The sequence below is a fragment of the Eptatretus burgeri genome, chromosome 12, assembly GCF_056783735.1.
Source record: "Eptatretus burgeri isolate ZD-2024b chromosome 12, Ebu_testis_v1, whole genome shotgun sequence".
Lineage (NCBI taxonomy): Eukaryota > Metazoa > Chordata > Myxini > Myxiniformes > Myxinidae > Eptatretus > Eptatretus burgeri.
In genome coordinates this window covers 34,190,411-34,216,097 of record NC_140972.1, presented here as the reverse complement: position 1 = coordinate 34,216,097, position 25,687 = coordinate 34,190,411, and the positions used below count along the sequence as shown (strand labels likewise).

At 42.8% G+C, this 25,687-nt stretch overlaps 1 protein-coding gene across 2 annotated transcripts in view; it reads left to right on the top strand.

The window, feature by feature from the left end:
* LOC147015392 (potassium/sodium hyperpolarization-activated cyclic nucleotide-gated channel 4-like) overlaps nt 1–25,687 on the top strand; it is a 256,138-nt gene that overhangs the window by 142,192 nt on the left and 88,259 nt on the right. For both annotated transcript variants that reach the window (XM_085850095.1, XM_085850094.1), the window contains exons 5-7: nt 4,141–4,287; nt 10,332–10,572; nt 24,922–25,086. In XM_085850095.1, coding sequence (XP_085706221.1) covers nt 4,141–4,287; nt 10,332–10,572; nt 24,922–25,086 — 553 coding nt within the window. The remainder of the gene's footprint in view (nt 1–4,140; nt 4,288–10,331; nt 10,573–24,921; nt 25,087–25,687) is intronic.

The window sequence follows — 25,687 nt, the reverse complement described above, 5'->3', positions numbered from 1 at the left end:
TATATATATATATATATATATATATATGAAGGTGGGTTAATGGAGATAATAAAGATAATGGGTCAGGATGGAAGATGACATGAGGTGGCGGTGCACTGCCTGCTTGATGTCCGGGATGGAATAGTGAGACAGAGCAACTTCTTGAAGGTGGTATAATGGAAGGGAGAAGTGAGAAATACGAGTTGAGCTCTGTAGTCAGCCTGGATTTTGTAACTTTAACCAGGAGGGGGTTACTGGAAAAACACATGCAAACTAGAGTTATTGGGGAGTGTCAGAGGACTGAGAGAGCATAAGGAGCAATGTTGGAAAAGAGACAGTTGAACATAGAGTGACTATACTAACCTGCCTACAATGTGAGAGCAACAGATCTTGTGCTTCAGCCTCACCATGGGAGATTCCAATATTATTCAGAGCTTTACATAAAGGCCCGGTCACACCTTGACGTTTTAGCCAACGTATGCCGATTTTTGAATTTTTTTTTCTAAAACGCTGGCACACGTTGAATACGTTATGGGTAAGTTTTGATAAAATTGAGAGCACGCTGAAAAACACTGCCATACGTCGTTGTACGCTGGCTTTAAACGTTGTACTTTTTGGTTGTCCTCAAATTTTTTCATGCTTGAAATTTCACGACGTATGCCGGCGTATGACTCACACGTTCCGCTACGCTGGCCACAAGTTGTATGCACGGTCTGCGATCGTTGACAGACGTCAACACATGCTACTTGTAAGTTAATCATAAGTTGAGACACGCCGAGGTAATGTTTAGCGTACCCGAAACTTATTTCTAACCTATGATTAACGTGTTGTTGGCACGTTACGTGATCGTTGCCACACATCGACAGACGTTACTTTTAAGTTACTCATAGGCTGAAAGACGTCGGTATAATGGATCGTCCTTGCGTCACCGTCCACGGCCACGGCCAGGCCACTTATTTGCAGCATTCTTCAAACTTTTCTTCGGCATGACGAGGATGTTCACACTTCGATGTCTAGCTTGGCTATGATTCCAATTGTCCATCGGCAGCGTCTATTTAAAATAGTCGAGTTTGAGCGTTTTAACACGTTCAGAAGAAACGCTTCAAATTTCAAAACCCCAGCGTCAAAAAACAAAGGTGAGTGACAGCAATTTAAATCGTTCATTGTAAACAATGAAAATAGCTGAGTGGTACCGTTTAAAAGTCGTTGAGGGTAAAAAAAAATCCAATTGTTGAGCGCAAGTGTCTACTTTCAATAGTGGAGATGCATCCATTTAAATCGTTGAGTGGCAGCCTATGAATAGCAAACCCTACATCACCGGCAAAGATAAACTGCCGCACGATATGGATAAGTTAGGCTATCGTTGGGCATAGTTTGTGAACGCCGGCTTCACGATAATTATTCGTTGGTATATCGTATCTATAAGTAATCAAAGCGCTCTATGCACATTATTAGTTCATTGTGCATTTGTCCAACCCGTTATGAATAGACCTAAATCGTAAAAACAAGCCATAGCTCATTGTTGAAAAAGCCCCATAAAAAATTAGCCGCGAAGAACTTCGAACAATGGTGAAAAGATGTCTCCTACCCGTGGACACGCGGACGCAAGGATGATCCATCATAACCCACACCCTCCCCCTCACACTCACCTACTACTGCCAACATGAACAAACTACTACTAATACTAATACTAATACTAATACTGATACTGATACTGATACTGTTACTGCTGACATGGACATCGACTCAAAAAGGAACTCGAAAACACTGTTGGGTTCCCCTTTTATGAACACCATTTTTATATACCAATTCCCAAAACCGCTGGGAACACGTCTTTATATGGCAGTTGTAAGTTAGAAACACGTTCATTTATTTTTTTTGTCGACCGGAAGACGCTATTGGAATACGTCTACATACGTCGATGTGTGTTGGGACTACGTAAAGAATTGGTTCAAAGCACGTCAAACATAAGTTAGAAATAAGTTTCGCGTAAAAAACACATTACCGCGATGTGTTTCGACTAATGAGTAGTTTATAAGTAGCGTTTGTGGACGTGTGTAAGCGTCCACATATCGTGTGTAAAACTTATCCCCATCGCATGCGGAACATGTGTCATACGCCGAGTACGTCGTAAAATTTTGAACATGTTTAAAATTTCTTGACGTACTCTACTTACTATGACGTATGATAGCGTACTTTAGTGTTCTACTCACGTATACCAAACTTACTCATACCGTATTTGACGTGCCCCAATGTTTTAGACACATTTTTCTTAGGTCGGCATACGCTGGCAAGATCGCCAAGGTGTGACCGCGATGTTGACACTTCCATTTCTACGGCAGTTATGATTCGAATCGTTGTGCGTCAGCCTTTTAATAGGCTACGATACGACATCGTCGGCGATGCGTGCAACGCGCTATGCCTAAGTTAGACTATCGTTGGGCATCGGTTGTGTAGGACGACAACAGGTTCAGCATTCGTTGGTATACGTTATCTATAACACAACGAAACGTTCTGTGTCCTTTACCAATGTGTTATACATAAGACCAAGTCGCTATGAATACGTCCGAATCTTTAAAAAAAAAACATCAAAAGTTCAACGTAAGCCAGCGTTTTACATACATTTTAATACGTTGCCATCGCTGGCTAAAACGTCAAGGTGTGACCGGGCCTTTACACATAAACCAGAAAAGATGGATGTGATGCTGGAGCACCAGCCCATAGCAGAGAGCAGTCAATCAAACTATGGACATTGAGTTTCATTGAGCCATGGACAAAGAACTTGTCGACTGTGAGTATTTCTGATTTTCCAAGGGAAAGCTTGGATCGACGGAGGATGCGCAATCTGCGACTGCCTTTGGAGTCTAGTTTTTCTATGTGGTTGGCCCAGGAAAGATCATGACTAGTGGTGAGATCTTGAACTTCAAGAGACTGAACATCTTCAAGTGGATGATCAAGGAAATAAGTAGGTGTGTTCGTTTGAAGTGATAGAGTGTGACTGTGGAATTTTACAAGATTGAAGGACATGTTCCATTTGTCAGACCAGAGTCGAATCACTTCGAGAGACAGAGAGAGACAGAGAGAGAGAGACAGAGAGAGAGAGAGACAGAGAGAGAGAGACAGAGAGAGAGACAGAGAGAGAGAGAGACAGAGAGAGAGAGACAGAGGGAGAGAGACAGAGAGAGAGAGACAGAGAGAGGGAGAGACAGAGAGAGGGAGAGACAGAGAGAGAGGGAGAGACAGAGAGAGAGGGAGAGACAGAGAGAGGGAGAGACAGAGAGAGAGAGGGAGAGACAGAGAGAGAGAGAGACAGAGAGAGAGAGACAGAGAGACAGAGAGAGAGACAGAGAGACAGAGACAGACAGCATCTACCTAGCAGCAGGATGGGGGTATCATACAACACAATATGGAGTCATCTGCAAAAAGGAAAAGAGGGTTTTCCAATGCATAGTTTTAATTCCATGTTCGCTCATTCATTGTGAACAAAACCTCCACCAATGATACATCTACACTGTGTTTAGTTTCTGAACTACGCAACTTTTTGTAACCATGAAGTAGCAGAAGTTGCTTTAGCTATTAAATACATGATTGTGATGACCTCATTACAAGTCAAATCGTAAGAAGATTGATTTGTAGGAGAGAAAGAAAACCAAAGCCTAAATTGTGGTGTTTCCCGATTCGTGGTGTACAAACTGCTTCAAACTCCACATTCATACTGTGATTGGTTACAGAGTTACACTATTTACTTTCTGAATATAGGGAGGTAGCTACAGTGACCATGGTGCAGCTATTTCTGTTGGATATTTGCTGGCAGTGAAGAGTTTATAAAGTTTATTCAAAGAGTTTTACCCTTCAGGCACATCATGAAAAAAAAAAATGAGCAAAACTCCTTTGCACATGGTAGTCACAATGACTTTCAATGTGATCTTATGGCTGGCCATCAGCCAACGTACCTGCCATTGCTAAACAACATGATGAGCAAGTGCATATGATGACGTTAGGATGTAAATGTAAGGACACTAAGACAATATGATGCCATAGTGTTCTATATTCAGTGCGAACTAGAACGGGTTGTTATTTTTGGAAGGTTCGTCAAGCTAATTTGACATTTGTGCTTTCTGTCTTTCCCTGCCACTGCTGGCTATACCCACCACCACACAGTACAAGCAAGTCGAACAATATATGTCATTTCACAAGCTGCCTTCTGAACTTCGGCAAAAAATCCATGATTACTATGAAAACCGCTACCAGGGGAAGATATTCGACGAGGATAGTATTCTGGAGGAGCTTAATGAACCTCTTCGCCAGGTAATGCTGATGCACTGTGTGGCCACTGGGTACTTGAATGCATAGCCACAAGGACTGTGTTTTGCAATTATGTCTGATGTTACATTTACAAATCCCTTCACCGTTATGGTACCAGGAACAACATGCCACACCAGCTATTGCCACATGGAGCCTGACCACTAGGACGGTCCTGCCACATGCCATTCTGTCTGTGGTCTACAAACAAATCTGGAGAGGTAGCTGGAAAAATTAAAATTACAAGAAGGATAAACTACCGGATATGCACAGACTGCACAAAGCATGATCATGCTGCTCGCTGCAGCTCCTTCTGTTTCACTGCAGTATAATGGCCATGAGAACAATATTCTATTATTGAATTGTACAGGCCAGTTGGGGCAAGGCACAGGGAGGGGAACCTTACTTCTGCAACATTTTAGCTCAGACAATTTGTTCAATCAACATCATATGTGGTGGCCACTTGAATATCAAGACTTGTTCTCCTTTCTCACAAACTGCACTGTTTTGAAAAATACTTTAGTGATGTTGAATTTTCAAAGTAATGGAAGCTGTATTTGTAATCTGGGTGGTGTCTTGATTAGTTATTTCTTATTTCGTTTTTTATATCCTGAGATCTGAGATGTGATCTACTTTTTACAGAGCATTGGTGCTGCCAAAGCAGTCATCCTTAACCACTATATATGGCTTTAATGTATATTTTTGTATCTGCTTGATATGTGCAAGCTTGCTAAGCTGGTATGTATTTTAAATGCTGTGACATATTTTCTTTCTCCCATTTTGACAGGCTTTCTGCATTGTACAAATGTCACAACATACCAGACGATCAAGAAAATGTTGTTCTTCGGTAGCATGCTTATATATTTGTTTTGAGGTGTTCAGCTGTCAAGAATCAGCTACCCTGCTATCTTAAGCTATCCTGCAACAAGATGGTGCACCAGCACATTATGCTCTCGCAGTTAGTGAATATCTCGACAAGGAATTCAGTGCATGATGGATTGGACGTGGATCTGAGATACTGTAGTGTGGCCTCTTCAAAGTCCGGACTTAACAATATGTGACAACTCGCTTTCGGGCATTGTGAAAGAGGAAATTTCTCATCTCCGCCTAACAACAGTTGAAGACCTCAAAACATCTGTCAGGAGCTGCTTTTATGACCTCCAACCCTCAACATGGAAGAAGATGTCCAGAAGAACATAGAGAAAAATTCAAATTTGTGTGGAGAATGGAGGGAAGCATACAGATAAATTCTAAGTAAATTCTAACTGCGTGCATAGGGACTTACCACGTATGTACCATGCTTTGTTCATGACAAAACAAAAAAACAAAAAAATCATGTCTGAAGGGGATCTATGAGGGTTGCCCCCCCAAAATAGGTATTTGCTTTCTTCTCAGAAACGACACACAGTTCCAATGAAACTTGACTACAACCTTCATCATCCATGGTGTTATTGGTGTACCAAAGTTTGTTCATGACATTAGAAAAATTGCAGTTGAAGAGGGTCTTTGGGGGGTTGCCCCCAAAATAGGTAATTGCTTTCTTCTCAGAAACGACACATACAATTCTGATGATACTTGACTCTAACCTTCATCACCCGTGATGTACTAAAGATTTCTCATGGCATAAAAAAAATCGTTGTCTAAGGGAATCTCCGTTGTGGGGGGGGGGGGGTTCCCCCCAAAAGAGGTACTTGCCTTCTTCCCAGAAACTACACTTACAATTTCGATGAAATTTTACCACAACCTTCATCATCCTTGATGTATCAAAGTTTGTTCATGCCATTTAAAAATTGAGGTCCAGGGGGTCTACAGGGGGGTTGCCCCAAAATAGGTATGTGCTTTATTCTCAGAAATGATACACACAATTCCGATGAAACTTGACCACCACTTTCATCACCCGTGATGTCCTAAAGTTTGTTCATGTCATTTAAAAGATTTGGGTCTAAGGGGTTCTACAGGATGGTGGGGGGGAGGGCGGGGTCGGGTGGGGTTCCCCAAAATATTGAGTCGGATGGGGAATGTAATGAATTTCGAATACCAACATATGAGCAATGGAATATATTTGGAGTTGAGGGTGGGGAGTTATCAAAATCCTGTGATTTACCATCAGCTTTACCCATGCTTCTCACAATACGAATTATGCACAACAGATGTTAGTCAGGATAAACAACACTCAACAACTGCCAGGTTAAGACTTTAAAGCTCAATTTATTGAGTGATTGAAAGCTCTCAGAATATGCCATCATTATCTATCCAGCCGCTGTTGTGAAAAACTCAAACTCTATTGGGAATCATGTCCCTTCCCCATGTGCCATGCCAGGGCTTCTTGGCAGCTATATGGAGCTTCTTGATGGCTATATGGGGATTATTCATGGCTGTTTGGGGCTTATTCACGACTGTATAGGACTTTTTGATGCCTGTATAGGACTTCTTGATAGCTGTATGAGGCCTCTTGATGGCTGTATGGGGCCTCTTGATGGCTGTATGAGGCTTCTTGATGGCTGTATGGGGCCTCTTGATGGCTGTATGGGGCCTCTTGATGGCTGTATGGGGCCTCTTGATGGCTGTATGGGGCCTCTTGATGGCTGTATGGGGCCTCTTGATGGCTGTATGAGGCCTCTTGATGGCTGTATGGGGCCTCTTGATGGCTGTATGGGGCCTCTTGATGGCTGTATGGGGCCTCTTGATGGCTGTATGGGGCCTCTTGATGGCTGTATGGCACCTCTTGATGGCTGTATGGGGCCTCTTGATGGCTGTATGGGGCCTCTTGATGGCTGTATGGGGCCTCTTGATGGCTGTATGGGGCCTCTTGATGGCTGTATGGGGCCTCTTGATGGCTGTATGGGGCCTCTTGATGGCTGCATGGGGCCTCTTGATGGCTGTATGGGGCCTCTTGATGGCTGTATGGGGCCTCTTGATGGCTGTATGGGGCCTCTTGATGGCTGTATGGGGCCTCTTGATGGCTGTATGGGGCCTCGTGATGGCTGTATGGGGCCTCTTGATGGCTGTATGAGGCCTCTTGATGGCTGTATGAGGCCTCTTGATGGCTGTATGGGGCCTCTTGATGGCTGTATGGGGCCTCTTGATGGCTGTATGGGGCCTCTTGATGGCTGTATGGGGCCTCTTGATGGCTGTATGGGGCCTCTTGATGGCTGTATGGGGCCTCTTGATGGCTGTATGGGGCCTCTTGATGGCTGTATGGGGCCTCTTGATGGCTGCATGGGGCCTCTTGATGGCTGTATGAGGCCTCTTGATGGCTGTATGGGGCCTCTTGATGGCTGTATGGGGCCTCTTGATGGCTGTATGGGGCCTCTTGATGGCTGTATAAGGCCTCTTGATGGCTGTATAAGGCCTCTTGATGGCTGTATGGGGCCTCTTGATGGCTGTATGGGGCCTCTTGATGGCTGTATGGGGCCTCTTGATGGCTGTATGGGGCCTCTTGATGGCTGTATGGGGCCTCTTGATGGCTGTATGAGGCCTCTTGATGGCTGTATGGGGCCTCTTGATGGCTGTATGGGGCCTCTTGATGGCTGTATGGGGCCTCTTGATGGCTGTATGAGGCCTCTTGATGGCTGTATGGGGCCTCTTGATGGCTGTATGGGGCCTCTTGATGGCTGTATGGGGCCTCTTGATGGCTGTATGGGGCCTCTTGATGGCTGTATGAGGCCTCTTGATGGCTGTATGAGGCCTCTTGATGGCTGTATGGCACCTCTTGACAGCTGTATGAGGCCTCTTGATGGCTGTTGCCCAAATTATACATCGTTAAGAAAATTGCTTTTTGTGATGAAAGTGGCATTGGTGGAAGTTTTTGCAGAATGCAAACATTTTTTGGAATAGTTTTGTTTTCAATGGCTACACTAATTTTGAAAAGTAGAATCACGCAGTTTTTAGGGAATGTTATACCGAATTCGATATATTCTCAAAAGTGTTAAGTCCTGGGATCGAGATGAATCTTGGAGTCTGTGTAATGTTCCTCAAACTAAATGTGAATCACATGGGTGCAAGTGGAGGCATTTTCAGTTTGAGCGTATTTATTGTCCATGGAATAACAACGAAGCATAACAGGTATTCACAATATTTAATATACCTTGATTGGGGATTAGAGAAGTGAGGAAATTCCTCTGGCTATTGTTCTACCCCCAGCAGCTGGCGCAGTCCAAAAAACACAATAGCAGAAGTGTACCTAATCTCCCAGTCGTCAAAAAATGGTGGCCTTTTTATCAGAACAAAAGGTTTTCCTCATTTGATTCACAACCCAATGCTGAGGGTCTTTACATCACTGAAATGGTCGACCAGATTTCATTCCTCATCGTTGCTCTGCACATGGTTCCGATTGAAATGATTCTTCTGAATAATCAATGGCCGTGTCAATGCACACGTGTCCACATAATCCTCTCCAATCATTATCCATTAATGTATCTGTGCAGCCTTTTGTATTCACGACTCAACTGGGTTGTTAAGTGAGTTGGTTTGCCACCAATCAGTTCCACCATTCTTTATAAATTGGAGGCGCAATCTTCATTCCCCATCGCTTCCATCATTTGTCAGTTAAGTCCGCCACTAATTGCACCAAGCAGCAACACCTTTTGAATAGGCGAAGTATTTTCTTTTCACCTCCACTCAGCAGAAATTCAGGCCCAAAACATTTCTTTATAATTGGCCTGATTTTGTCATGGATTTTTGATCTGATTCAATGCAACCAAAACTAAGATACAGTACTTTCATTATGATCCAATGTCAGCATAAATAGCCACATCCTAGTGCACTTTATCCATCAGTGGGGACATTAAGCTGGGTTTTCTGCTGTTTGCAATCAACGCAATACAAAAGAAGCTGTTGCATATTTTCAGTCAACTGGACAAGCCTGGTGTTGGCTTAATGGTTGAGGTGGCTTAAGATATTAGGGTCTTGAGTTGGAGCCTTTGGTAGCTGTTGAAATAACACCAGGTGGCTCGACTCAGCCTGTCATCCTTCCGAGGTTGGCAAAATGAGTACCAATTTCCTGGTAACAGGGGCACCGTATCAGTGGCACAGCCGTGCTTCCAGAAAATGAAGCAGCCACAGGTTGCATACGAAACAAGTCAACTGGACCCAATTCACCCATGCCACAACATGTACAACCACCCACAGACCCCTAGACACATTAAAGCGACACCACAAAGACACTACAGCAACATCCTCCAAAACTTCCCCCCCCAATAAACAACGGAAACTACAAAAAAAAACACATCCACACCCACATCTCCATAAACGCAATCAACAACCGAGACCCAAACAGTATCCTGGGCAGTAAACCACCACCCATCCATGACAAAGACCAACTACTCTCCAGGTCAGATAGTGTTCACCTTGCACGCCTCTGCTGTGGACACCACCCACAGCTCTTACACAATAAGCACAGACTCGACGACACCACTGACGGCACCTGCAACCTCTGCCAGCCTGCCCCACACAAAACAAGACACATTGTGGATGTCTGCGCGGTCCTGGCTCCACTTAGACAAGAACACATCATCATAAATGTGAGTGATCTCTGGATCGCTCCGAGGAGATGTGCCGTGGGCCTGTTGGAGCAGAACTGACTGGGCGGCATCATCATCATCATCATCATCATCATCATCATCATCATCATCATCTGAACTTTTGGGTCAGCACGACTGCCAAACACCCGATATGACTACGATATCACTATCATTAAATATATGATAAGTAAGTTAATTTAATCTACATCTAAAGTAGGTATACAGAATTTTCATGCAGTTTAATAAATTAAAAAATGAAGGGAAAGGTGACATGCATACAACTGTAGCATATAATGTGTTTCACAATATATGAACAGAAGGTTTTCTTTTACAATTTTATACAATCCTTGATCCTAGCTCCTCCATGAGCCTCGACGGTGTGTGTGTGTGTGTGTATGTACACAACTATTTTTGACTCTGTCCTTGAGCATTGCTCTACCCCTCGTCATTTAAACATTTTCTCCCTCATATCCTTCTTTTGTCGTTTCCTCTCCTATTTCTTCCTTTCTCTTTGTTTTGTCTCTCCAGGAAATTGTTAATTACAACTGCCGTAAGCTTGTTGCATCCATGCCTCTGTTTGCCAATGCTGATCCAAACTTCGTGACAGCAATGCTCACGAAGCTGCAGTTTGAGGTTTACCAGCCCTCGGACTACATCGTTCGTGAGGGCACCGTGGGTAAGAAAATGTACTTCATCCAGCATGGGGTAGTGAGCATCCTCACCCGTGGCAGCAAGGAGACCAAACTGGCTGATGGGTCTTACTTTGGAGGTGAGCGTGTTTTGAGCTACTTATCCATGCACATATCAATAATGACAAGTGGGTTGAGTACTGACGAATGAATACGGACGAAGTGGTCTTTTTGAGAAGATAGTGATAAGTTAAACACCCAGTCCAAACCCACAGTCCTGAAACATACATCGATCATTTAACTTTAGATCAACCGAGATGATCGATGTTTCCACTGGAAAGAATCAACCTGATAAAATCATACTGGTTCTATAACACTGCACTTAATGGAAATTTCTCACCAAAGCAAAGGAAATACATTCGATTAAGGCAGAGGAGGGTTGTGGTTTGAATGTGTGGCTTGAGTCGACATCTCATTCAATCTGAATAAACAATGTAATGAAAGGCTGTTCAATTGATTACACGACTCCAATGAAATTGTGGTGACACAATAGTGTTGAGCTCCATGACTCGTTCCCGCATTAAATTCATTGTTTGTGAATTGAAAATGAATCGAGCATGTCCATGGTTCATCCATTCAAATTACATTTTTCACCGAAATCAACTGTGCTTTAATTTCGTCAACAGAACTGCAACATGCCAGTATGATGATTTTACACCTTCTTGATCCATGCTGACAATACGACGACGTATTGCCTAAATCTCCGCTGTTGAAAGGCATTGCACGGTTGTTAACTTCAGCATGACCAGTCACCAACTGCTCAGCATGATGAGTTACTCAATGTTTCTGTAGTAATAGTCGAGTGCAGTTGAATGCATAAACATTGGGGATTTCCTTCATTCATTGAGTCGATATCACGAGGATTATTGAAGTACTGTATTACGGGACTTTTTACCTGCGACATGTTGCAGATCCACAAGAGCTCGGCACTGCTGTTGTTGTTGGGGTTCTTGTTGGGGGTTGATTTTTGAAATGTGCACCCATTGGTCGGACAGCTGCCAGACTACACCCCATTGGTCGCTTGACTCCACCAACCATGGCACCGAGCCAAAATAATATGGCTGCCATCTTGGTTTTCTGGTGGGCCTAACACATAAGGCCTGAAGGCCTCTGTTGATTATACGCTGTCCTAGTTTGTTGCATTTGATTTCCATTGGCTTTGTTTAGGTCACGTATGAACCATGATGAGGGACCCTGAAAAATCCAATCACATGTCGAATATATATATTATGAGTACGGTTTAATCAAGCCCATATGTGCGTCCCTAAAAAAATATAGTGTTACGCAATTTTTAGTGTTGTACTAAATTTTTAGTATACACTAAATATAGTATTGTGCAACACGACAATACTGAGGCAACAGATATAAAGTAAATCATCCCCTGTTCGAAACCACGATGAATCTTATATGTCTAATCTTATTCATTCACATAGGAACATTGTTCAAACATGGCTCTATCTCATCTTATTCATTCACATGGGAGCACAGGACAGACATGGCTATATCTATTCTTATTCATTCACATGGGAACATGGGATAGACACAGCATAAAGTTGATGAAACACATTAAAGAATGTAAGCTGAGCCATTCAACAGCAAGGATGAGGGGGTTGAGTGGTCAGAGGAGTTGAAAAAAAAAATGTATGTATATGTATGTATATATATATGTATATATATATATATATATATATATATATATATATATATATATATATATATATATATATATATATATATATATATATATATTGTTGCGGGCCGGGGGGTTGGGTGAGAAGACCACTTGGTCCGTTCTATGTCGGTTCCCACCAGACTCCCCGGAATTGTAGGCCATCGCACACAGATAATTCCGTGACGCGGCGGGTCGCTTAACTGACCGTGGAGGCCAATAACTCAACCGCGTGACCTCGGGTCCTCCCCTCTCTGGGTTAATCGGGTTACCTAATTAATCACCTAGTTTAATTACCAGGGAACACGCCCTCGGTACACCTTGTTCGAACCGGATCACTCTACCAGACCGGATCACTTTTCCAGATCGGATGCAGCCGAGCGACACGACCAAGGACGTACCGGCTAAAAGGAACGGATCGTTGGGAATAAAGTCCCGGCTAAACTAGGATTCGGACCATGCTGTATCAAGGAAAGAAACCATAAAGACGAGCTGGGAACATTCCTAATGATAATTTATTAACAGTGGGCGAGGAAAGATATGTGGCACAGTGAAGATTTATTGGGGTTTATTGTGCAGAGATAGGAGAGAGAGGTGTGGTGCAGAAAACAAACAGGCAACTTACAAAAGGGGAACACAGAGCAGACTTAACATGAAATTAATAACAATAATAATAACAATCTTCTGCAGTCTTACTCAGGCAGACAGGCGCCAGGACACACACATACGCACACACAGACACAGAAAACCCGATAAAGAGGGAGTTTAGAACCAGGAATTGGGCACTGTAAAGGAGGAGCTTGAGTCGAGAAGGGGCAGAGTCCAGAGTGCGAGGATGGAGTAGTAGGCGGGACCAGTTAGGTGGGTTGGGTCGAGGTCGTGTGGGTGGAGACGAGGAGTCGGAGTACGTGCAGCAGGAGGCGGGTCGTGGCGCTGTCGACAAGGCGAGGCGAGAGAGAGGTGGAGAAACTCAAAAAGCGAGAGAGAGAGAGAGAGAGAGAGAGAGAGAGAGAGAGAGAGAGAGAGAGAGAGAGAGAGAGAGAGAGAGAGAGAGAGAGAGAGAGAGAGAGATAGAGAGAGAGACAGACAGACACACACGGTGGGACTTCTCCGACCTTTATAGGATTTGCAGCTCAGGGGTGAGGGGCCACCCCAAATCGTAGCATCACCTGAATCGGGCACTCTGATTGGCCCCGATCCCTCACGTGGCCCGCCAGCTTGGGCCGGAAACCGCCTCACTTCGTTTCCGGCAAGGCCATCCCAGACAGCGAACATATTTCACTCCGACCCCACGACATGACACGAATCGCCCACACCGAAGTTGACACGCGAATCATCCTGCAAAAACCCCCGTGCCATGTCCAGGCGACCGGTTGAGGGTCCCGCATGCCCGCTCGGGCGTTCGACCAGCGTCGATCAACGTGCTCGCACCACACGCGCCAACGTGGCCTACACTGTATATTCCTCGACTCGATCGCAGCTTCGCTGGCCGTAGAGACGGGAAGACGTTCACCATCCCTGGAGCATCCACTGCTGCCAGCGAGGGCCGAAGGTACATCGCCATGGATAAATCCATGCACGTTTCACGAGCGGCATACGTTTCTGCTTTCAAGCACATTCCATACAGTGCTCGTGTTTCCACCATTACGCACGTGGCCAGCACTGCGTTCACATGACTCCGCTAGCGTGTGCGCGGGGCGAACACCAATATGTGTCGGATATTGAGGTTGAAAATGAACAAGCCCGCTTCTACCCGCACACTCGTATCCCGTCCAACATGGTGTGGAGTCGTCTTTATCGGCCTCCGTACGCGTTTCCTGCAGCTTGGGCGTCGTGCTGGCTGTGTTTCCCGTGCCATGAAAAACACCATTCATGCAGCCTCTTAAGAGGTATTTATTCGCATGCCTTTTCAATGCAACTGGCAATCCTCCCCAGATCTACGGAAGCTCGAGTCGATAATCCCGCACCAACAAGCACACCACATGACTCGGCACTGCAGTTTCCCCACCGCGGTGCCGCACGCACTGGCTTCCACGAGTCCCCACCTGAAAGCGAAGGCGCACATGGCTGATTTACCTCAGGAAAAATCAGACGAAAAGAAGAAGAAAATGATTTAAGCAACCCGAGCTATTAGATCATCGTAACGCACTCCCTTGTTGTCCCGCTAAACAAAAGGAAGGGGAATATTTACACGTATAATAATGGAATAACTGTCTTGGGACACTGATCTGTTGTATGCATGTGGTTCCGAGAACCGTAACATATATATATATATATATATATATATATATATATATATATATATATATATATATATATATATATAGTAGCCCGAAAGTTACTTTACCCCTGATAAAATTTCTCGCACTTCCCTCCGTCCCTTCCCCTTTGCCCTCGCCCCCTCGCCCGCTATGGTATGCGGAAACACTGACTCAGAAGAATGATGGAGCACATACAGATACAATGACAAATTATTTCTTGTAAGTACTGTCCAATAAAACCTGTATATTAAAAGAGTTCAAGAACAATGCTTCACTGGGAAGGGTAAAGTGACTTTCAGGCCACCCTGTATATATGTCGTGTCACAGGTTGTAAACGCAGTGTGATCATTCTTGTTTGTTTATACTTTGAACTAATATTGTATGTTTGATCCAAATATGATCCTTACATTGCTTTTCAAAGTAATCTCCAGTTTTGGGCACATACTTATCCCATCATTACCTCCACCACCTGTGGTGGACAGAGGTTATGTTTTCACCCCTGTTTGTCAGTCTGTTTGTCTGTGAGCCGAACATCTCAAAACGTTGTGGATTAATTTGGATGAAAGTTGGTGGACAGGTTGGGTGTGTGACAAGTCGAAATGATTAGAATTTGGTGAAGTTCCTGATCTGGATCTGGATATTAGAATTTTTTAAGTGATTCTTCATAATTTAGAGTTCGAGCAAAAAAAAAAAGATGTATAGCACGCTATGGAAGATGAGTTGGGTACCGTAGGTGACAAGAACAAGCCGAATATATTTTGGTTCAGGTCCAGATCCAGATCCGATCTACCAATGAGATACAAAACATAAACTCTTCAGCCTGGCGGAGGTATGCGCTCTACCGAGTGCCAATGTAGTTGTGGAAGTTTTTCTCTGCATTCCGTGAAGAATTCTTTAAGGTGTGCATATAGCCGGTGCAGGACACACACATCAATCTTATAATGGGCTCGTTCATCAAAAACCTTTTGCCCCTAAGATGCTCTTTAATACAGATGTCTTTGACAGGCAATTTTAACCATGCCGTGTTGTCGATCATCTGTAAATTTCAACAGGCCTGGTTTTCATTGACCCGAATGTAATAATGATTCTCCATTCCACCACATTTAATGTCATCTCACTCGCTGCCACCTTGATTTTCAGCACATGCATTAAAGCTGGAAACAAATGATTATAGATCCCAGTTACTAACACCATCAAGAAAAATAAAATTCCTTCAAAAGGTATAAATCCACAAATGTTTACTCTACCTTTTATGAACAAAAGTACAGGTAATATTTAACCATCATTTACTTTGATATCGAAAGCAAGAATAGTATTCACTTTTGCCTCATTCCAGTATGTTTCAGCATTTGCTACAAAATGGAACATGCACTTTTGCAAAGACAACATTGCATACATGTTAAATAAGCAATTATCACATTATCTAGAATAATAATTGTGTGTGTGTGTGTGTGTGTGTGTGTGTGTGTGTGTGTGTGTGTGTGTGTGTGTGTGTGTGTGTGTGTGTGTGTGTGTGTGTGTGTGTGTGTGTCGCCATTTTTCTCAGAGATGGCCAAGTGGATTTTCGACAAACTTTTAGAGGTTCATCAGTGAGTGCTGGGGAGCACTTTTTAGGCAAAATTTTTTTTTGAAAAAAACAGTTGGTTGCAAAAAAATATATATTTGCTCTATAGCGCTGAAGCCTTTGTAGTTTTTTTGAAAGGTAATATTAATAACCATTCCTTCGTGGGTGTGAAGAAGTGTTTTAGACCCCCACAACAAAAAAATAGGAAAAAAAATTGATTTCTTCAAAATGCCAACAGCATGAGAACTAGCCTGGTGCTGGCTTAGCTGTTCGGCGATGGTCCTCAGTTTGAGCCCCGTTTGCGACTGAATTAACACCAGGTGGGGTTGAGCCAGCCTGTCAACCTTCCGAGGTCAGTAAAATGAGTACCAGTGTACTGGTATAGGGGCACAGCATCAGCAGCACAGTTGCGCCCCAACAAAATGATATCTACCCAGCGAAGAAGAAGCATTGGAACAGCTCCAGGCAATGCTGGTTACCCTTGCAAGTGATTGATAATTCTCAATTTCGCGATTAATTAAAATCATCTTTCTGCACATGGGCATGATAATTTTTTGGGACCTTTTGGTGTGCAACAGTGACTGGAGAACGTCTGTGTTGATCGCGAGCATCATGACCTATGTTTAATTCACATGACGTAATTTAGTTTGATTTGAGGCCTCAATTTCTTCTTCAACTTGCTGTTTACCTCCAGATATTTATCTTCCACCCTAAATCAATGAAGGGAAAGATATGTTTGTTTGTTTGTTTAATTTAATTTATTTATTTTTGCCCTCAAATAAATTCTGCCTCCCTTGCCCTTCGACCGCTCCAGTGGCCCTGCACGCGCTGCATACAAATGATGACGATGATTGTGCCCATTTAATCCCACTTTCTTGGGAGGTTAGCTGTGGGGAAAATTTGGGCCAAATCTTTCACAAACCAGCTTGTCAGACATTATGTTCGACTGAATCTTATTTGGGCATGAATTTGTAATTTGTTCAGGGTTTCATAGACAACTCGCATTATCTTCTCGCAAATGACACCATAGGGTTTTTACATTCACCAACTAATGCTCGCCGATGGGTCACCCGGCTTAACATGTATCTGAAGCACAGTGAACTTTATGATTGAACTTCAAGCCTGCGAAACATCGATCCGACAGTTTACATTTGGGTCAGGAGTCAATCCCAAACTGTTAAAGGTAAGTGTGCTTCCTCTGCACCATCCTGTCCTCATGACCATACCAAGATTAAAGGAATAACTTGTGGAAAACTGCACAGGCTAGTTTTGGTTCAATTTTTCTGTATTTTATACAAACAATCGAGATGAAACCGTGGCATTAGTACGATTATCTAAATTTGCAGATGGCACTAAGCTATAAATTATGTTAAATGGCTGGTAAAAGGTGGAAATATATGAATAAAATATGGTTCGTTGAGAGAAGGGATGATTATATCATGATGAAGTAGAAATACTCAAATTATCAAAGCAATTTGACAAAGTAATTGCTTGTAAATTAATTGAGGTGGTGGTAGAAAATAGGACTAATGTGGATGCAAGATTGTGTGTTAATTGTGTTTTTGGGGTTTGGTGCTCAGTGTTTGGCTGTTAGGCCAAAGCCTGCACCGTATCTCTCATTAATTGTGAGATACGGTGCATGCTCGGTGCACAGAATTGCATTTTCCTGCATATGTTGTTCCGTGAATGTCATCAGTTACACTGCTATAGCCAAGGAAGGAGCCCACGTAAGAAAAGCTTCGCTGTGTTTATGTACGACCTGTGTATTTGCTGTAACATACGCAGTAAATGCGGTTCCATTTGGCAGAGGTTTGAATCCGAAAAAAGTATGAAATTAAAGCAAGACATTAAACGATACTGAATTCATTGAATAAACATTGATAAACAATAATTTATTATTCAAGCTATATAAGAACCAATACCACCATTTAAAATCACAGCACCATCTGCGGAAAGCTGTACGGTAGTCGTTAGTTAAAGTTGTTTGTCAGTACAAACAAAATACCATAAGTAAACAATTGCTGTAAAACATCCACGTTATTCACACTGTGAAAACATATAAATGGAAAAAGAACATATCGGGCACAATACATTTTTGAAATATCATGTTATTCTGTATATCGTTTAATCTGTATATCGAAGAATCACTTTAAAGATTTAAAAATCTCGTATCCGGATATGGATTCAGATCTTCACGAAAATCGAATCAATTCGTTTGTGTCACACACTCAACCTGGACACCAAGTTTCATCCAAATCGGTCCTCAACTTTTTGAGATATCGTGTTATATATCAGTTTAACCCGATCTCTCATTGGTGAAGAATCACTTAAATAATTATCAGATCCGGATTCGGATCTTCACCAAAATTGAATCAATTTTTCCTCGTCACATACCCAAAGTGTCCACCAGGTTTCCTCCGAATCTGTCCACAACCTTTTGAGATTTCGTGCTATGTATTGTTTTTGGCTCGATTTCTCAATGGTGAAAAAATCACTTAATAAATTCAAGAAACTGGATCCGGATCCAGATCTTCACCAAAATCGAATCAGTTCGTCCTTGTCACACAACAAACCTGTCTACAAAATTTCATCCGAATCCGTTAACAACTTTTTGAGATATCCTGCACACAAACAAACAAACAAACAAGAAGATGTCATGCAAAGCATGATATTTGCAACATCTATAAAAACAAATTTGACCTTAAAAATAATTGGTGCTTGAATTCAATGACCAAATATGCAAGTCCTCTTCAAATTTCAAGTCAATCGGATGAAAATTGTGGATTTTAGAACCACCACCTTAGATGTTGACCTTGGGCCTATGTTGGCCTTTTGGTCCATAGTGACCTCAAAAATAATTGGCTAGTTGAATTCAGTGACCTGGATTATAAATCCTATTCAAATTTCAAGTCAATCGGATGAAAATTGAGGATTTTAGAAATACAACCTTAGTCGTTGACCTTGGTCCATGTTGACCTCAAAAATAATTGGCTAGTTGAATTAATTGACCTGATTATATCAATCCTCTTCAAATTTCAAATTAATCGGATGAAAATTGAGAATTTTAGAAATACCACCTTAGTCATTGACCTTGGTCCATGTTGACCTCAAAAATAATTGGCTTTTGTTAAATTCAGTGACCTGAAATATAAATCCTCTTCAAATTTCAAGTCAATTGGATGAAAATGGAGGAATTTTGAAATCTCACCGAAGTTTTTGACCTTTGACCCTTTGACCTTTTGACCTCAAAAACAATAGGCTTCTTCCTTATGACAAACTCTCCCATGTGGTGAAGTTTCATTAAGATTCTGTTTAAAAACAGACAAACAGAATAACAAAATCGACTCACCAATAGACTTGGAAAATCTTCGATTTTGCAAGTAACAAACAGAGGAGTGAAAACACAACCTCGTTCCACCTTCGGTGGCGGAGATAAAAATGGAACAAAGAAATACAATATTTATCAGGAAAATAGTTGAGCCTTTCAGAGAGATATATGATGTCAAAACAAACGAGACAAGCTACATTTAACTTCATATCTGAAACCGGGATGCAATCAAGATGAATTTAATCCCCATTTTGTGTAAGTTGGTAAACTTGCATGTTCATAAACTTCAAGGATGTAGACCAGGCCTTTTTTTGGTTTTCGATGCAGTTTGCAATGTTGTTATGCTTCTTCAGAGTAAACAATACCAATGAACAGCACCAAGAAGCCAAGAAGAAATAGTGATTTGGGGGGAAAAAAACAGTTGTAATGTGTTCAGGGTGCCGGGGATATCTCTCATTCTCGTTGTGAAAGATGTTTAACATCAACGAACCATATGTTGAGGTTGTTGTGATTTGATGTCAACAACACAAATTTAATCATGACTGTGTTTAAACGTGCACTTGTTTTTATAAAAAAAATATTGCTTTCCACAGGGTTAGTATAACACCATCCGTGTTCAGGCCTCGAGTGAGTATGTTGCTTATACACTGCCTGGGTTTTCCCCGAGAGCAATCGTGTAATATGTATTGTGAAGATCATATGTTGAGGTTGTCGTGATTTGTAGTATTTCATTGAATTTCCCCGGGCAGCACCGGGTAGTTCATCTAGTGAGCAATATCATTTGTTTTCTTTTCTTTAAGAAGACTATGAATCCGACAAATTATCAAAATAATGAGTTTCTCATTGATAATGACAAACTTCAACACATTATCTAAACTTTACCCATCTGATAAAGGACGACAGAAAACATATTGGACAACGTTTGGTCTTCCAATGGAATGTTTTATCGGAGCCTCGGTCAGGATGATCCCATTCACACATTGCCCTTCCCCATAAATCACAGAAAAACACTTTGTTTACATGGGTAGATACATTTTCACAGAAGGAACAAACATCCTAATTGTACAATATATTTACCTTTTTCATGTTCTCCTTTGCTGCAGTTTTAGACCACCTGGATGCTTTAAGGCAAAAACTAATGAAACGTTATAAACTAGAATTTACACTGCATGTTGAAGTTCAAATAGTCAGCCATAAATATTTCAGACTTACTTTGCTGAAATTAGGTTGGTCTTTTCCTCTTTGAGAACTTGCTTCCTGGGTGTTGTTACCACATGTTCAAATACACCAAACTCTGGTGACGTGCGCATTGTTTTCAAATATCCTTGTTCTTCATGAATTATAACGAAAGGTAATTATCCTGTTAAATATTCAAGAAGTCAGAAATCGACGTATAAGTTTATTCAAACATCACAAGAACTGAACACGTAGGCCCGAGCCTGGCAGCCATGACAGAGATCACTCTTCCCTCCCAGACCCGGAATAGTGCATAATACATCATGCGTAATGCCAGAAATGTTTACGCAATACATCAGACATATAATATGCATGAGCTTTGCAGAATCCAACATCTCCCCTTCCATTCAAACCAATGACATATGGAGGAGGTTTGCATGAGGGAACAGTCCCGAAGTCAAACAGTAAGAGTACAAATGCTGCAACAATTGTCCATAACCATATGTCTGCTGATGAGAACACAACAAAATATGGAGCAAGAGTTCCAGGAATTACAGATTGAGTTGGGTATGTGCCCAGCTTTCACATGGGCTGCGACACAGTGGTAATTTGAGTCTCACTCGCTTTTGTGGGGAGGTTCCACTGGTAGATGACTTTTGGTCCTCACTGTCTATATTGGAACATCAAGGAACATACGGAAGAAAGAAACACCGGTTCCTCCAATCGACTCTGCCCAATGGCAGTTTGACGTGATAGTCCCGACGATGCCCAACACTGATGATCACACCGGTTTTATCCCAATCCTTCATCTGTGGATCTTGTACCAACACCTCGGTGCCACCACAAAATGGAATAAGAGGTTTTGATTCATAGTAATGCACGCTGTTTTCTGCCCATACTTCAGTGGCTTTAGCATCACACTCGTCACCAGCCCTCTGCCACTGTGGTGAGAAAGTGTATTGATGGCCAGGAAGAGCAGTTCATGTTGGATGCCTGGAGAGAATCTGAGAATGTCCAGATGTACGTGGCATTTTACGCCGTTCAAGCAAGCCACGGGCAAAATGCATCGTCATTGAGATTGCCATCATGTGTAGTCTTCGGGACCAGTGTCTTTACGGCTTTGATTGCTGCTTCTGCATGGCCATTTCAGCATGGAAAGTGTGTTGTTGAGAAGTCATAGTCAACTCCTCAATGGTCCATGAATTTCTGGAGTTCATACGATGCAAACTGTGGGCCGCCGTCACTTTAAAGACTAACTTGGACACCCACATCCACAAAGAATGGCCGTAGAGCTCAGAGGAGGTCACGTGATGTGGGGCCACATGAGACGAGATAGGTGAATGGCCACCCAGGGAGTCGGACCATGTAAACCAGATATGATATTCCTGGATAAGAAAACAATTCGGCAGATATGTCCTCGAAGACACACTGTGGTGGTGTATCACTCATGAGTGGTTCCTTCTAAAGGCTGGCCATTTGCTCCTGCAATCATTGTTGCTGAGTGGGTTCATCGCTGAGATTCCATGTGCTGGACATCGTTGGTGACATGGAGCGTGAGTCATCACCGGATCGACTGACTGTTTATGCTTTACAGGTTGTGTTTTTGTTTCCCCCGATTCATCGAGAGGTCTACCACAGTTGCAACACACCAAGCTGTTCAACAAATAGAATGTTAAACAAGGTGGTCGAACCTCCATTGCACTTATGCAGTTTCACGAATAGATTGTTCTCTATGACGGATGAAAACGTGGAGTGCCCATGCATCTCATCGAATCACCATCAGTGTTGAACACACATAATAGATCGTTGCCATCATCCAAGTTATCTGGATGCATCCCAAGTTGCTGCAGGTGTGCAGAACCGATGATAGTTGCCTCAGCCCAGGTTACAGGGAGCACCTCCAGGATACCAATAAAATCACCCTCAAAGTCATCAATGTCTATGCGAATCCACAATGAACGTTGCTTCCTCTGCAATGTGTGGAATACATCAGTGACCAAGACAATTCACCAAACAGCTGGAGGTTGCTTGTCTTTGTGCTGTCTAGTCTTCCACACAGGCTTGTCAACTTTCGATTTTCGACATACACGAGTGAAGTGACCCATGGTGCCGCACTTCTAGAACTTCTTATCATGACTTTGGCAGCACTTTGAGTTACTCCCACAATTTCCACATTTGGTGGTCTTGGATCGAGACCAAATGCAATGACAAAATGCTCGGAGAGAGTTCTTAGTGATGACAGTTCAGGACTGACATCCAGATATCATATTGTCTGCCTTCCTGCTGGCTTCCTCACTTCAACATATGTCCAGAGTGCGTTGTAGTGTGAGATCTCTCAGAGCCACAAGCGTAGGATGCACCTCTAAATCGGATATGCCAGTCATGATCTGAAACACAAACTGTTGTTTGACAGTCATGAATGAGAGATCACAATAGGCAGCGATCTCCTTCAATGCACAATAAAATTAGTCAAAGGTCTCTTCATCATCCTGGTGCCACGAATGAAAATCAAATAGATCGTGGATGATGTTGCACTGTACTCGTCGATGCCTTTCGATGCTGGTGAGTACATTCTCGACAGAAAGTGTGTCTGATGTGAAATCGATATCAATGGCATTCTTTAGTGTTGACCTCAAGCCCAGCGTCAGACTTCCGGAGCATTGCCAATTGCTCACGAGCTCGCATAGGATCAAGACGTGTGATAAGAGAGTAATCGTCCCATTGTTCCCTCCATGCCTTGAAAACCTGCAATGTCATAGACTCTCATAAGACTGGTTGTTGTTTAACTGATAGTTTTGGAGTAGATACTGATTTCTTAATAATCTTTTTGAGGATGTTCAGTCATTCAAACTCCTGGGTCTCGCTCTCAGCCATAATATTTCTTGGGAAAACCACATTTCAAAGTTGGCTGACAAAGCCAGCCGCTGACTGGGCATCTTCCACCATACAAAGTTCTTCCTTGGCACTCCTGATCTCCTATCTACATACAAGACCTTTATATGCTGCTTGATGGACTACTGCTCTCCCCTTTGGGTTGGCTCCCCTGCCTCACATCTTGCTTAGCTTGACGCTGTGGAAACCAAGGCCTTCAGGATCATTAGAATCTCCCATGCTGAAGTTGAGTCAAGGGGCTAATCACATCGCCATCGCAGACAGATCAGTGGTCTCTCTGTCTTCTACCGCCTCCTTTCTGGTATTGCACCCTCTACTCTTTCCATGCTTTGTTCCCCCCTACCCCCTCCCCCCCCAGGTTTATGCGGGGCTCACTCGCTCCACCCTCAACCCTACTCTAGTAAAATCCAGGATCACTGCTCACCTCCGATCATCTGCCCCTCCTTTTCCCACCTGTGGAATCCACTTCCACGTTCTCTTCAATTCCATTCTTCCCTCCAGGTCTTATAGACAGCTGTTCACCACCATCTCAGCTCAGATCATCTCCAAAGCCATGATCTTTTCTACTCTTATTAAGCCCCCACCCAAAGCCTTCTTCCTTCCAAATTTCCAGTTTTCCCTCATGAGAGTTTCCTTTTGTATCCATGTTGTCCACCCCATCCATCCTCTCCTGCCCACATTCCTCCCCACACGCATTGTTTGTCCAAGCGTCCCTCGGTCTTGGCCTTTGGCTCTGCTGTTGGTGTTTCCTCCCTCTCTCTCTCTCCTGTTCCTTTTGTCCTGATCCCTTCTCAGTGTACTAGTACTAGCTCTTCCACGAGTCTCGACTATGTATACAGGAAAAAAAAAAACCTCAACTTTGGAGTTCACTTGCCTGCCGGTGTAGATCGATTGAGTAAAGAACCTTCAGGTCTTGCAACATTCACAATCGTGAGCAATAAGTCAGGCTTGATTACTTTTCTTCTTTTTCCCCATTTTTCTATTTTTCATTTATTTATTTTTTGGGGGGGAGGGGAGTATCAAGCTAACACCTACCTCCTCCCCCCCCCTCCTCCCAGATATACTGCACCTGCGTCTTAACATCCCGGAACAGAGTCGGCACAGTTTTTTTCGTTGAAGTTTTTTCATGAATCTTTATTGACTGGAGATTACATACAATACACAAAACTATGCTCAAGTATGCAAGACTGTGAAGGAGGAATGCCTCATAACTCTGCACTCGACTTCCTGTCTTTGATCTTTGACCCTGTACCATAGTCAAAGTCCAAGTTTCTTACACGGATTTAGAATGATCCTGATTACCTTGAAATTAATTCCACAATTATCTTGATTCACAAAAGTATTTTTAGGAAAAACTATTTTAGCTTTCATGACTGCATTCCATGCAGATGACTTCTCTGATGCAGCAGTACAGGGGTGCGCAGATCAGAAGCGAACACTCATCTTGTGATTCCAGCATGCTTTTCCTTCAAAGTTTTGACACTCACCCTATTGGTGATTTATTTAGTAACGACCATGCAACATCTCCCTTGTCTGTAGAAATCTGCCTGTTGACACGAGGTCGGCGCACTGCGAGTGTTCGCGCTGACACTTACTGCCGACTGTACTCGCTCTCCGTGGAGAACTTCAATGAAGTCCTGGAGGAATACCCCATGATGCGTCATGCCTTTGAACAGGTCGCTGTCGATCGTCTCAACCGTATCGGTGAGTTGTGGATCTTTGTTTGGGCCTGGTTTATAATATGGAATCCTCCTACAGATCAGTTGTACAATCTATTGGCTGAAAAATGACTGAAACGATTGCTTAATACCAACCAAATTAGGTGTTTCACATTACTAGATAAGCATCAGATAAGCACACAGACATATTATTCAGTAGTTGAGAGGATTGCAAGCATGTCCAAAAGATGATTGAAATAGCTGTTGCATCCTGTTGGACTTGGTAGTCAGACTTCCCTTCTCAAAATCTAATTTCAGAGACGAACTAAATTCAATCACTTCAGTGAATGTATGGTCATGGAGAATAGACAGTGGACCAATGGAATATATTTGTGTGGTTTAAATAGTCCTACTTTCGAGTTTTGTATCGATAAAAGGTTTTTTGTTTTTTTTTGAGGGAGAACTCAAATGCATAATTTAGACTGCTATTGGTTGGGGGGACGGCAATGGCAATGTTCAGTTGTCACAGTTTGGGAGGTCCCATCCCAGGTATGTAAGACCAGGTGACATCCAGCGATGATCTTATATGGATTGCAAATGGGTATAATCATACTTTAATGTGGCTCATGTGAACACCAATTGATGAT